Source organism: Vitis vinifera, chromosome 7, assembly GCF_030704535.1.
Source record: "Vitis vinifera cultivar Pinot Noir 40024 chromosome 7, ASM3070453v1".
NCBI lineage: Eukaryota > Viridiplantae > Streptophyta > Magnoliopsida > Vitales > Vitaceae > Vitis > Vitis vinifera.
This window is the reverse complement of record NC_081811.1, coordinates 21,237,790-21,252,580: the sequence shown is the minus strand read 5'-3', so window position 1 is coordinate 21,252,580 and position 14,791 is coordinate 21,237,790. Positions and strand designations below refer to the sequence as shown.

The 14,791-nt window shown below is 35.3% G+C and overlaps 1 protein-coding gene across 2 annotated transcripts; it reads left to right on the top strand.

Annotated features, from left to right (window-relative positions):
• Positions 1-1,458: 1,458 nt before the first annotated feature.
• Positions 1,459-14,516, top strand: LOC100248233 (ubiquitin carboxyl-terminal hydrolase 23). Of its 2 annotated transcripts, XM_059738316.1 has the most exons (12): positions 1,459-1,590; positions 1,826-2,237; positions 3,074-3,188; positions 7,794-7,904; positions 8,708-8,880; positions 9,090-9,416; positions 10,395-10,520; positions 11,098-11,889; positions 11,980-12,066; positions 12,144-12,837; positions 13,462-13,555; positions 13,974-14,516. In XM_059738316.1, the coding sequence occupies exons 2-12, from the start codon at positions 1,923-1,925 to the stop codon at positions 14,131-14,133; spliced, it is 2,994 nt and encodes a 997-aa protein (XP_059594299.1). In that variant the 5' UTR covers positions 1,459-1,590; positions 1,826-1,922; the 3' UTR covers positions 14,134-14,516. The 2 variants fall into 2 exon arrangements, with proteins under 2 accessions (XP_059594299.1, XP_059594300.1); XM_059738317.1 differs by lacking the exons at positions 1,459-1,590; positions 1,826-2,237; positions 3,074-3,188; positions 7,794-7,904 and adding an exon at positions 7,922-8,614.
• Positions 14,517-14,791: the final 275 nt, after the last annotated feature.

Below are 14,791 nucleotides of genomic sequence, written 5' to 3'. Positions count from 1 at the left end.
AAGGTAATTGAGACGAAAAGGGTAGATATAAGAAATCTGCATATGTGTCCTATTTTGTTTAATTTTTTAATAAGACGGAGATGTGAATTATTTTGAATAAATAAGACGAGGTTGAGATGAGAACGATCTATCTCAAACCAACCTCGTTGTCATCCCTATTTTTCAATATAATTAAATTAAACTTATTGATAAGAAGTTCACTTTAATTATATTAGTTAAAGTAAATCCTAAACATGACAAAGTCTATTGTTTGAATTTCAAATTATTTTTAAAATTTATTAACCCATTAATAAATTTAATATAAAGTATCACTTGATTATCACTTCATTTTAAGTTTCGAAAAAAATTATAAAAATATAATTACGTGTAAAAATAATAATAATAATAATAGAGTCATCATAAACCAATGTTAGTCATAAAATGTCTTGTATTAATGAGTTTGTTATTTGAGTTTCAAATTATTTTTAAAAATTATTAAACTTTTAATGAATTTGATTTTAATTCAAAACTTATTTGTCTTATTAAAAAAATATAAAATAATGATTATATGTAAATCATTTTAAACTAATTTTTGTTTATAGATTTTTTGTATCCGTTGGATCATTATTTGTATTTTAAGTTAATTTTAAAAATTATTAAACTTGTTAATGAATCCAACATATTAAGAAACTAATCCAGACATTTAAAATAAATTTTGGTATATGACTCACTAATATTATTGAGTTCTATAACTTTTTAATATTAATTAAATATGTTTTTAAGTTTCAAATTATTTTTTAAAATTAATAAATTTTATGTATCATGTGGAGTTTGATTTAAAATTTATTTACTTAATACAAAATTTTAGAGCATTTAAAAGAAATAAAAAAAATGTAAAATGTAAAAAAAATAAATCATATTTTAAGATTCTTATATTGTGAAGAGAAAGAGAATGATATCATGTTCGATTTTATTTATCTTTTATTAATTTATATGTTTTCTTTTTTTTTTTTAAAAAAAAAAAACTAATAAAAATAATTTATATTTGTTCTCTTAAACTATTTTTTATTTCACTTTGTTCTTAAAATTTGTTTCCATATAATTATGGTACAACAGTGTTATGAATTTTTAAAAACGTTTTTTTATTTTTAGAAATAAAAAATTGTTTTTAAAACAAACTTTTATATCTTCTAATATTTAATTACATTTATACTACGATTAGGAGAAACAAAATGTGTCATGCACGCTATGAAATTAGAAGCACAATAATTACAATAAGGTAATATATATAAACATTTCTTAAATTGAAACCTCAAAGCATAATAATGACAACAATATGAAACAAGAAATTTTAAAAATAAGATAAAATGATTTTGAAATAAGACAATGAAACCAAGAATTCAAAATTTTGGGTGTGAATTATATTTTGGTTTTGTTATATGGTAAGATTGGGCCGGCCTAGGCCCAGCCCAATATCACTGTATCACCTCACCCAGCTCACATTCTACTCGCTTTAGGGTTTGCTGGCAGCATCTCTCTTTGCTCCATAGCATTCATTCATTCCTTCTCCAAACGCAGCTTTCGGTCCATCTCTCAGTTCAAGCCTTCAAGGTACTCTTCCAATCTCTGTTCCCAGTTAGTTCAATGGCCTTCTAGATTATATACAGTCGTTTGTGTACTGAGAAAACGAAAGAAAAGTTTGAATCCTAAATTCTTCACCGCCGTCAAATGAAACCGATATTTTCATCCTTAGAATAAAGTTATAAACCATAAAATGCCGACTCGGGGGGAGTGTAGGGTTTAATAGCATCGTTCTTTTTTTTTTTTTTCTCTCTCTCTTTCGCAGAAGCCGAAACACCAAGCGCATACAAAAGACGGAGAAGAGTCTGGAAAGAATAGAAGGCCAATTCTCGGAGCTCTATTGACTCAATTACAGAGGTTTCATGGCGGAAGCGTTGATCTCCAACCCAGAAGCCAATGCTCAGGAAAATGGTCCCTCGGCTTCGCCGCACCCGTCTTCAGCTGGGTCTTTGTTCCACAGAAGAATCGATTTTCATCTCACAAGGAAGCCTTACTCTGGCTTCACCAATGGCAGCGGAGGTTTTCGACTAGAGACTCTGAACCCCACCACGGATCCGAAGCGGTCTGGGCACAGTACGGGTCCGGCGGCTTCGAGTGGGAAGAAGCAAGATGGGTCTGATCATGTGGAGAACGGGTTGGATCCGGAGCTCAGTATTGGGATCACAGTTAGGAGAATTGTAAGCTCTTTTCGTTTTCTTTGGGAAATCATTTCCGGTTTGCGATTTTTTCTACTATGGGTGTATGTGCTTTTCAGATGGGTTTTGTTTAGTGTTAGAAGTTTGGGAGGTTTTGATTGAATTATTTTTCATCTCCTTTTCTGTATATGGTATATTTCATAGCGATTGTTCTTCAATTTGAGTTTTTTTAAAACGTCTTCTATAATTCTATGGGGTTTTTAATATTTTATTGAGTTTGATTTTGCACAAGTTGTTTTCTTTTGGTATATGCTCTACTGTTCACTGTGTCTTCTTCTTTCAAGTTTCAACCATTTGTGAAAATATTTATTAGGTTCTTTCCTATTTTAATCGACTGTGGTTTTGTTCACTCTATTACTCAATGTATTTGAGTCATCAACCATAAGAAAGATGAGATTTCTGTACTATTTTGAAAAATAAATAAATAAATAAACAAGCTTTTTCTTCAATCAGTGGCTTTATGTATAACTTCTCACATTTCAGTTAAATGTCGATTTCTGAAGCTATTGTTTGATAGTAATAGTCTTCTTGTTGACATGTGCTCTGCCGTTGAGTAAATTTTGTTCCATTTGAATTTGTTTCAACTGTTGAATATTGTTGTGCTTTTGCTTCTGATCAACTTCTTTATGGGTCATTTCCTCTTTAGATCAATGATTTCCTTTTGTTGTATGATTTCTGTTGAGTTGGTGGTTCAATTCAAATTTATTTGGAACTTAGTTATTTTGTTGAATTTGAGGTCTTTATTCAATTCTATTGCACTTGGTACCATGGAGTTATGCAATAGCTTAACTATGTACATGGCATAAATAATTTTACAGGGTGCTGGTTTGGAAAATCTGGGAAATACCTGTTTTCTTAATTCAGTATTGCAATGCCTGACTTACACAGAGCCTTTAGCAGCATATTTGCAAAGTGGAAAGCATCAAAATTCTTGTAAGTCTCTCTCTCTCTCTCTCTCTCTCTCTCTCACACACACACACACACACACGCACGCACGCATGCACGCACACACACACACATATGGCTTTATATATTAAATTCATGTTTTTTTAGATTGAACTTTTCAAAATTCTAGTATTTGATTTTTTCATATGGTATGACATAGTTTTAACTCTTTAAATCCTACCGTTTTTCTTGAAATTGGTTATATTTTATTCTCTACTTCATGCTTTTGATAGATTTTGCATTAGACTTCAATTTGTTTTTAAGTGTCCTCATTAGGAATTATTCCAAGTATTATGCTATGTATAGAGGAGATACTAGAAGTTCATACAATGGAATCTGATAAGTCTTATACCCCTAAATCCCATATATGCATAAACAGAATTGTGCTCAAACATTCCCAACTCCCTCTATGCATGCTGTAAACATGTAGGGTTTCATGGATTAACTTGTTCCAGAATTGTTCCTTTGAGGGCACGATGGAGTGGAGTACTGAGTGAAGAATTTAAAATTTATAACAGACCCTTGTTCTACTCTTCCTGTTCACGACTTTAGGATTTTAAGATTTATCTAAATTCCGTCAAAGTGAATAAAATTTTGAATTTATCTTAGTTAACATATTTCAGTTGTTCTTGCACAATTGACGTTGTAATTGATTGAGCTTGGACAGACATAGTAATGTGCTTGAAGTTTTGATGTAGTCCCCAGGTCACTAAGCTAATTAACTGCTTGGAAGGGCTATCAGTGAGTCCCTGGGTCACTATGGTTGTCATTTGGGGCCTTTCTCAATTTGATCCATTTCATGTCTATCCATGCGAGAAGGGGTTAGGGAACTTCCTGCATGGTTTATTTTAGAAACAAATCCCAAATCTATGATGGTTGGCTTGCTCTCCTACATTTGTGTGTGGCTTTTTTGGATGTCTACATGCATGCTTGGTGCTTAACTAGGAATGAGAGTCTAAGGCTCTATTTGGGAAGTGTTTCTGAAAACAGTTTTTGAGAACTATTTTTGAAAATTGCTCTATGATGTTTTGTAGAACAAATTGGGAACTTAAAATCTTCTTAACCTGTTTTCTATATTTTAATTTTTTTTAAAATAATTTTTATTTGTGGTGCTTTATTTTTAATCATTCTCCATATTTGTATAATTATTTTGAAAGTGAAGTCCTTTGTCTGGTTAGTGGCACACAAGAAGGTGAATACTAATGACATGTTACAAGTGAGAAAACCCTACAAAGCCCTTAGTCCTGATATTTGTATCCTGTGCATGAAGCACGGGGAAACAACAGATCATCTTTTTCTTCATTGTTCCTTGACGATTGGGTTGTGGCACAGGTTATTTCAGTTAGCTAAGATGGATTGGGTTCCCCCAAGGAGCATATATGACATGATGTCCATCAAATTTAAAGGCTTCGGTAATTCTAAGAGAGGGATAGTTTTGTGGCAAGCTGCGAGCATAGCTCTAATTCGGGTTGTGTGGTGGGAAAGAAACGCAAGGATTTTCGAGGATAAAACAAGGAATTCAGAGTTCCTTTGGGACTCTATTGTTTTCCTTGCTTCCCTTTGGGCTTTTTGTTCCAAGGCATTTAAGGGGACTTCCCTTAATGTGATTCAATTGGATTGGATAGCAGTGTGTACTCCATAGGGATTGGTCCTTAGTGGGAGTTCGTTTGTTTTATGTGTATTTTCCTGTAATTTAGTTGTCTTTGGTGGGAGGATTTCTCATCCTTCTTCTTGTACTTCTTTTTTCTATCAATATATCTTTGTGGCGTTTCCAATAAAATAAAAAAAAAAAAAAATTGTATAATTATTTTTTCAAAACCAAGTGAAAAAAACTAAAAAGTGTTCTCATAAAACACTCTAATTTTTGTTTTTAAAAACAAAAAACTATTTTTGGGAACAATTAACAAATAGACTCTAGCTTCTCTTTTTATCTTATCTATTTTGTCCAATTTTATCAAACTACTTCCTTTTTTTTAAGTATAAAATGAAAAATCACAGTTGTGTCCAAAAATGTCAAACTCATGTCAATTTCATGAATATCTCCAAAATGAAAAGTCATAGTTGTGTACAAACAGGTATTCATCATGCATGTACATTCCATGTAAGCTATTTTTTTTAGGAAGCTATTTATCATTTATTATGTTGGTTCCATGGGCATATGTTGATTATTAAGCAAAAATCTGCATTGCTAATTCATCATCTCCTCAAGGTTAAAATTATGCTTGCAAATAACTAGGCTTTTGTTGAAGTGTATGATATACATTGTGAGTCCAAATCCTACTAGCTTAAGCCTTTTGAAAAATTGATTATTCAACATGTATCAGATCCTTGTTTGATGAAAGGTTATGTATTTGAATCTCGCCACATGTTTTTTTCCTCACTTTATTTTTTTTGATAGACAAAGGCAGATTGAAGAGGGATGGTCCATGGTCAATAGGTGTAGCCTTTGTAAAGATAGTGAAGAATTGACTAACTACATTTTGATTCATTGTGATAAGACAAGGGAGCTTTGGAGTTTGTAGTTAACATGTTTCGGAATGGTGTGGGTGTTCCTGGCTTAAGTAAGAAATCTTTTTCTAGAATGGAAAGTTAAGGAGCTAGGGAAGAAGAGAAGAGCAGTTTGGAGATTGGCTCTAATTTGTCTTTTTTGGTGTATCCCAGAAAGCAAAATCGAAGGGCTTTCCAAGGGGAAGAGTTGTCTGACCAAATTTTGAGGAAGCTTTTTATTCGATCATTGTTAGAGTGGTCTCAACAGTTTTTGAGGTTAGACAATCCCTTTTTTCTAAAATTTTTGGGTGTTCTTCATGGAGACTAGTCTTCCCTCTCTCTAGGTCTTTTCTTTATGTTCTGCAGTCTGGTTGGGCTCTTTTTGTATACTGCCTGTATACATAGGGTGTGCCCCCTGTTTTTGGTGTTTATTATTTCCCCACTTTATTAAGCACACGTGTCACCTAAAAAGAGGCTACTTTTGGAGGGTTTTGGAGTGCTTAATATATATTGTGAACCTGAATCTTACAAGTTAAGCTTTTAGGAAAATTGATTGTTAATTGATGCCTCCTCATATTGGTTGGAACAGTAAATACACTTAAGCTTCAATCTTTCTTGTCTGGCTTTAGTAATGTGCTTACAAAAATTCCATGTAGTGTTATTCTCTACGTTCCTTCCCATTTGATGTCCATTTATTATTGTGATGTTCTTTTTAAATGAGAAAATTTTGAATTTTCTTAAAACTATTAAATATAGTCACACGTGTTCATATTGCATCAATCGCGTATCATACTTTTTGAAGTGAACATGTGGTGGAGAAGGTCTTGTTTAAGCTGAGACCAAATTCTTTTAGCTTGAAGTGGAAGGAGTGAAGGGTTGTGTCGTTGGAATAATTGTTGAGAGGGGGAAAGGTCATTTGAGGTGGACCAACTAGAGAAATTAAGGGGTTGGGTTGGTTATTAAAATGGTTGGACAAGTGGTGTATGTGGACACAGAGAAGGATTTCTTTGGAGAGCTGAAAGATGGTATTGGGTGGACATGAAAAAGAATTTTGCTGGTAGGATCCTGCTGCTCTCTGTGTTTTCTAAGGATGCAAGATGTCTCTTCATTACTTGGGGAAAAGATTTTGACTTGTTTGGGTGGGTTGTCATAGATGTGAAGACCTCAAACCTGGGTTTCCATGAATCATTTGGAAACTGTGTTGGGTCAAGGTACTGTTCCTGGGCATGAGGTGGCTTGTCTGTGCGGCAATCCCACATCTAGGCCAAAGTGGTGAAGATTGGGTTTGTGACAACTTAGTTGGGAAAAAGCTCTCAATGCAGCTTCCTTGGAGATCTTGTTGGACATCCCGGGCACACTAAAGAGGATGGAATCTTTGAGGAGGTGTTTGGTAGACTCTGATAAATCTCAACGCCCTGTCCTTCATGGTGGTCCTCTATAAGTCCAAAAATCTTTTTGTGCTCATGGAAGGAATGCGGAACTGAAGGATTTTTAAAGGAATGAAGCTATTGAACCTGAAGCAGAAACATCTTTTTCCTGAAATCCTTATGCAAGTGGTTGAAAGCCTTCTTGAAGGATGGAAAGTGTTCTTTTCCTTGTTTTACTCATTGGTGCAGGGGGTGGGAGTTTATTAAGCATTATGCAGTGTGCTTCTTTTCTTCTCTTGTGCTTCTTTTCTTTTCATCTTTTATGTCATACTATTCTTGTTTGCCTATGAAAAATGTATAGGTACACTCAAGATGCGATATGTGTTGGTTATATCATTTACATGAAAAATGCACTGTCATATATTATTAGTGAAGTATTATGTATTTTTCATGTTGTCCTTTTATTTTGGCCAATTTCTCTATTTGTTGTTTTTATTGCAACCCCTATAACCAAGATAATCTAGGTTGAGTACACAAGTTCTTGATTGAACTATCTTTACTAAGATTCTGTTAATAATTTTGCCCCTTGTTCTATTTTTTCTAAATTATATTTTGTAGTATTTGTATCCTTTTGTTATTTATCTAATTTGTGATTCTGTTTCACTTTGAACCTGAGTTTAGCAGGTCGATATGTTGTAGCCATGCTTTATTTCTAATGTCTTTCTTAATGTGAATGAAGGTCATATTGCTGGATTTTGTGCTTTATGTGCCATCCAGAAGCATGTCAGCCGTGCTCTTCAGTCAACTGGAAGAATATTAGCACCCAAGGATCTTGTCTCTAACTTACGGTGTATCCTTTCTGAAGTGTCATAGTGATTGCACTTTATGTATCTTCATTTAATGATATTGTCATATTGATTGTCTTTTTCTGTTACTCATCAACTAAGTTCCTTGGATTTTCTTTCCCCCCTTTATTTTTATTTTTGGTCGTATGTCGACAGAGGAGGTTGGTGTTTAGGTTCCAAAATTTAAGTGCCATGTCTTCAATTTATGTTATTTGTTCTTAACATCCTTTTGGATTTTCCATATTTTCTTCTTCTAAATTATATATAGCAAGTTATCAACAATGCTAAGCAAGTTTCCTTATTGTTCGATGGATTTAAATTCAAACATCTAGATACAAACCAGGTGTAGCGAGAAACCTCCCTTTTTAGCACATTTAGGGTCAGTTTGGATCATGCATAACTTGAGACAGTATGAAGGAAAGCTAATAAGGAGGAAAAAGAGAATGAAAGAAAAGTCAAGGAAAAAGAAAACTATATCATATTTTATTTTCCTTCATATTTTTTGTGAGAAATAAAATAAAAGAATTTGAAATTCCTTCCTCTTTCCCCCCTTAGCTACAATTTCTTGAGATCTAATGGAACCTTTAGTGAATTTGCTTTTATTTATCAAAAAATTAAAATTTCTGATTCCAATGAGCTCCCAGTGAAAGACACAACTTCCTGACATACCTGACAGTGCTGGAAGACATGTCCTGCCATGTCAGATTCTCTTAGGGTATAGCTCAATGGTTTACTCTGTTCTTTACGTATAAGGCCTTTGTTGTTATTCTGATCTCACAAAATTAGTGATTCTTAACTGTACAATTAGGCATATCTCGGAACTTCAGAAATGCGAGACAGGAGGATGCACATGAGTATATGGTAAATTTGCTCGAAACAATGCACAAATGTTGCTTACCTTCAGGTGTGCCAAGTGAATCCCCTAGTGCTTATGAGAAAAGTTTGGTGCACAAGATCTTTGGTGGTCTCCTTCGTAGTCAGGTAACCTTTAGTTGCCATTGGAGCACAATGACAAAGTTGGCAAACAGAAATTATTTACCTCTAAGAAAAATCCAGAATTGGGAGTTATTCTTGAGATCTTGTGAATAAGCTATAAAGTTCTAGAAGGGACTCCACAATGCTATTAAAATGTTCTGATGTAGGAAGCTCCTATTATATCATTCTTTGATGGCTACTTGTTGCATTTTCAGGTGAAATGCATGCAGTGCTCCTACTGCTCCAACAAATTTGATCCATTTCTAGATTTGAGTCTTGAAATATTCAAAGCAGATTCCTTGCATAAGGCCCTTATGCACTTCACAGCAACCGAACAATTAGATGGTGGTGAGAGACAGTACCAATGTCAGCGGTGCAAACAGAAAGTTAAGGCTCTCAAACAGCTTACAGTTCACAAGGCACCTTATGTTCTGACCATCCATCTAAAGCGGTTTGGTGCACATGATCCTGGACAAAAGATCGATAAGAAAGTTCATTTTGGTCCTACAATGGACTTAAAACCTTTTGTCAGTGGTTCCTATGTGAGTGACATTTTTTAATTTCCTATTTAACTGATTTTGGAAACTTGGTCAACTTTCACATGTTGCACATGGTCCACAGTTTGAATCTAATTTTTACTAATAGTAGTTTCCCTAGAGGAAAGTGAGTTTGAAAAACAATTCATGATATGGAAACAGGATGTACCCCTTGAAAAAAATTATTTCAGAATGCCGGAAATTGAATAAATACAGATGATGAAGGAAAAAATGGGCTGAAATAGTTTGGCTAAGCAGGTTGCAAATGGTCAGAGAAGTGCATCAAAAAATTAATTTTAGTTGTAAATAAATTCACTGGGGGCACTTCTCTATGCCTTTCTTAAAAATTTTCCGCAGGTGTCCCTGACATTTTTTCTCTTCATTATTTCATCTGTTCTCAATGAAGAAGCTGTTTTATATCCATTTTGCAAAAACATTTCTATGTAACAGTTCAATAGCTGTTGGAAAGTTTGGTCAAAGTCAAAAATGAAAATTAAGCCCCTGGTGCCATTGTATTAATAATGAGTTAGGTATGCAATGGAAAAGTGGCACATGGCAAGTACTTGGTGCTCTGGATTTTATGTTTGCCGAATCTCATGTAGAACCCTTTATGTGCTCAATGGTGCTTTATTATCACTGATGATGGCTGAAGTATAGTTAAAATTTGACTCCAAAAGATTTCTTGCAGATTATCAGGCTTATTAATTGTATCAAAATTTTCCATACCAAATTGTTAGGTGGTACCAATATAACATTAATTTTTACTTTCCATATGTCATATATGTAGACAGATTTTATCTAACCGCATGTGTCCTGTATGCTTGATGGACTCAGTTGCTACCACCTAATGAGAACTTTTTGTCCTTCTTATGCACTGAATTTGTTGTTTTGTTTGCTATTCTGATATTTCTGTTTGTGCCAGTGGTAACTTGCAGCTTGTGCTGTTGTATTATTTATTTACGGTTAATTTTCTATACTGGGCAGGAAGAAAATTTGAAGTATACTCTTTATGGGGTTTTGGTTCATGCCGGTTGGAGCACCCATTCAGGCCACTATTACTGCTTTGTTCGCACTTCAACTGGCATGTGGTACTCCCTTGATGACAATCGGGTAGGAAGTAACTTAACTTTTTCAAGTCTATATTCATGGATATTCTGGGAGTATGCTTGTAAACCTTGCACAGATGACATCATTCCATTTGAAATGAATGTGTCATTTTATGGTACGATCTTTTTATGATTTTAAAAAATGTTATTTAAATATGAGCTTGACTACCTAGCCCTTGAGGTTTGGCTAAAGTGGTAAAGGTATGGGGAGGGTTTGTGGGAGGGTCCGGGTTCAAGTCCCAATGGGAAAAAATTTACCTATTAAATATATATGCACCTCTTGTAATTTCCAACATAATTTAGGCTTCCCCTTGGAGTTTAGTATTACAACTTCAAGTTCCCCTTTAGTTTTAAACATATCATTTCACACATGAATAATCTATTGGTGAAGGCCTCATATTTCATGTCTTCATCTATTGGTGACTTCATTCTGGAGAGCGCTTATGCCTTAAAATGCTGTATAAAGCAAAAAAAAAAGATTCATGATTCCATACACTGGTTGGACACCTCTTAATGTGTGCACCTTCATTTTCTACTTAGGGGGGTGGCTTCCTTATGATTTACCCTAATTTGGCATGCAGGTTGTCCAGGTTAGTGAGAGGACTGTTTTAGATCAGAAGGCCTACATGTTGTTTTATGTTCGTGATAGAAAAAACTTCACTCCAAAGAAATCCATTGATGTTGTTCAGAAACAAAACTTGGTTGCAAGTGCCATAGCAAAGAAAACATATTCCAGTGTAAGTCAAGGTCTAAAGGAAACCATTCAAAATGGACCAGTTGAGAAAAGTTTAAGAGGTGTTGTTGCTTCTGCTGCTGTAACTAAAAATGATGTATCCAATGTTGGCTTATCAAAGGAGAGTCTGTCAAAAGAAGCATCAGCTCCAAAAAGTAGCAGGTTCTCATCTGAATGCTTGGCATTGAAAAATGGTCCCATGTCTGAACCTTCACCTAATGTAGCATTATCAAAACAGCAGGTGAAGGGGCCTCCTGTTCTGAACCCTACTCTGGAGAAATCCATGCCACCATCAGCTCCATCTGTTAAGGGATCATCTGACTGCTTGGCATTGAAAAAGGGTCCCATGTCTAAACCTTCACCTAATGTAGCATTATCAAAACAGCGGGTGAAGGGGCCTCCTGTTCTGAACCCTACTCTGGAGAAATCCATGCCACCATCAGCTCTATCTGTTAAGGGAAGTGGTATCACTAATCTTGGCAATGCCATTGCAGCTACAACCAGTGCCAAATTTAATGAGCGCAGTGAGGATGAAATTTCTAAGAAAGATCAGGGCATCTTAGATGTCATACAAGCCAACTGCATCGGTTCCCAAAATTCTGCTGCTGATAAGCCTGACTCAGGGAAGACCTCTCCAAAGGTAATTGGAAATTCCATTCCCTTTGCAGTATATATATGCTATGGTGGATTTTGCACCTTATTCTTAACCCATGAAACCTTTTTTATGCAGGTTAGTATTATTTCAAATGCAGATGAAACATTGGACAAAGTAGAACCTGTTAAGTTGCCAAATGGTCCAAGTGGTGAAAATTTTCAGGTAGTTATTTTATTTATTGAATACCTTAAATTTGAATTAATTGTTGGGTCAAACATTGACATTTTCCTTCATTGCAGGTCGATAGTATGCCCAAAGGGAGTGCTGCTGGTGATTCACTTATTGAAAAGGCTGATGATGGTGACCAGAAATTATCAACCAAGACAGTAGAATTTTCAAGCCCGTCAAGCATGATGAATGGATCTATTCACATGAAGACTCTTGATTGCAAGCCTCACAGAAAATTTAAAAAGAAAAACATGAAATGTAGGATGAGAAGCATGCATCTTGTCTCAAACAACCTCTTCCGAGCATCCTTGAGCCTGCGAAAGAAGAAAAAGCACAGAAGGAGCAAACGGCACACTTCTGATATTAAGAATCTCACTCAAGAACACTTACTGGAAGCAGGTTGTTTATCTGTTGGTCAGGGACCATCCACATCTGATAAAACCCAGACAACTTCTGTGGGTCCAACTAATCGTTGGGGAAAAAGGGTTAAGCATGGTACCAAAAAGGGAGATAAGAGAACTGCTGGGAAGGATGTAAAAACCTCTAATAGTGAATGTGTGATGGATACCATGGATGTGGAGTTCAGAGACAGAATTGGTGAGGAGGGAGCAATGCTTGCAACAGATAAAGAACCACAAAAGAGCTCCATCTCGGTTGCAAAACAGCGGGATGCACAAAGATCTGATAGTTTAAATGATAGCAAGAGAGATCAGATGCAGAATGGACTGATGAGTATGCTTACCAGAGGTCTAGACGAGACGATTGGTAAGTGTTCATGTGGACCCTGGACAGTTCTTATTTGTTCATATATTATTTGAATTATCGCTTAAGAAATACATTTTAACCTTGCATAAGCAGCACTATTTCTGATCCCTTCACATGGTACATCTATGAGCAAATTGCTCTGGGATCTACATTGGAGATGTCCATGGAAAATTTCCTTTCTGTTTAAAATAAACGTTAATTGCTTGGTTGGTTAGATTGCTGCTTTTAGTCTTGTTAAGTTTGCTGAGATCTAGATGAGACCCATCAATTGTTGCATTCACAATCCATCCATTTGTGCAAAGTGACCTTAAGAGGCAGTGTGTGCTGAAGGGTTTGTGACATTAATATCCATCCCAAACCAAAACTCACATGGGACATCTTTCCCCCCTCGGTCCAATTCTGGTTTTACCATCTTCTTCATGTTGTTCTCCCACTAACAGATCCCAAATGTTTGGAAGTGGTCCAAATTAATACACATTTGCTAGTGAAATTTCTCTACTGCACTAAGATGCCCAAAAATTACCGGTTGGAAATGTTCATTACTATGATAATGATATGGTAGCATAGCCCTTGAGTGACTTGGTTTTGTGAATGATGTTTTTGGCCTTGTATTGTTGATTGCAGTTGCTCGGTGGGATGAGATAGAATGGCCTTCAAACCGGGTTATGGAATCACGAAGTGTGGAGGGTGTAACCATTGGTTATGTACCAGATGAATGGTGAGTTGAATGGTATTACTTATTCTGTTGGTGTAGAGTCTATTAGATTGTGGAGAACATTGTGATGACTGATGATAGCTGAGGTGCCTTCTTGCATTGACAGCTTGAAAGATGATAGAGAGTGAATGCATGAAATGAGTTTGGGTTTGGAACTTTTAGGTCAAAGGGAGGGACAAAACTTGAGGTTCATGTTGTGGATTTTTGTTTATGATTTTGAATTTCTTTTCAGCTGTGTGTGTAACTCAAAACCGTTTTAGCTGGATCTACACATGTTTTCCATCCTGTGTGATAAATGTGTTTAAGCTGAGAGTAGGCAATCAATCCATTGCCTGTTCTAGATGATCAGCCAAACTATTCTTTTATTCTCTTTCTTCTATATGCTTGTTGATCCGCGGTATGACCTTTTCAACTCTTACAGGGATGAAGAATATGATCGGGGCAAGAGGAAGAAAGTAAGGAGCTCCAATGGTAGCTTTGGTGGACCAAATCCTTTTCAAGAGATTGCAACCAAGAAGGCACATTTTAAAAAGGCAAAGAAGGATCGGTCCAGCTCTGGAAACCAACCATTCAGGATATAAAGAAATGAAATATACATACATGAATGAGTGAGCAAGCTTGACTTGTTACCATGCTGTTATACGTCTATGTAGTTGATCATTGCAATGCTGTGCTGAGCTGAGCTGATATTTTAACAGGGAAGTACTCGAAAATAAACTGAATTCGAGCATTTTTGTTTTCCCATTTACAATTTTTTTTCTTTTTTTTCTCTTAGAAGAAAGTTTTGTTTATTTGGTCTGAGAAGGAAGTTAGTGAACTGGTATTGACCATTATAAAATTAGGGTCTATCATGTTGGAAGACTTTTAGCTGAAAGAGTTAGCTACTTTGTTGTTAAGAGAGTGTACCAATCTCCAACTCTTCTGAAATGTAATTTCTGTGCCCAATGCCCTGTTGGTTGGCTTACATGCTACAATTCATATTTTATTTTATTTTTAATTAAGAGTATAGAGGAAAAAGTTAAATTATAATATAATATATGCATCTAGAATTGTTTTAAATTATTTGAGCCTCTTAAATAATTAAAATTGAGACGTTTTAAAAAGTAGAAATTCTGCTTAGACCCAGAGTGGAGACAGTGGGATCACTGATCACTCTCAAAGGGCACCAAACCCAACTCTACAGTGGATGCCCGTCCTTTTCTCTTGCCAAGTTAAAATCTCATTCTTAAAAGAAATATT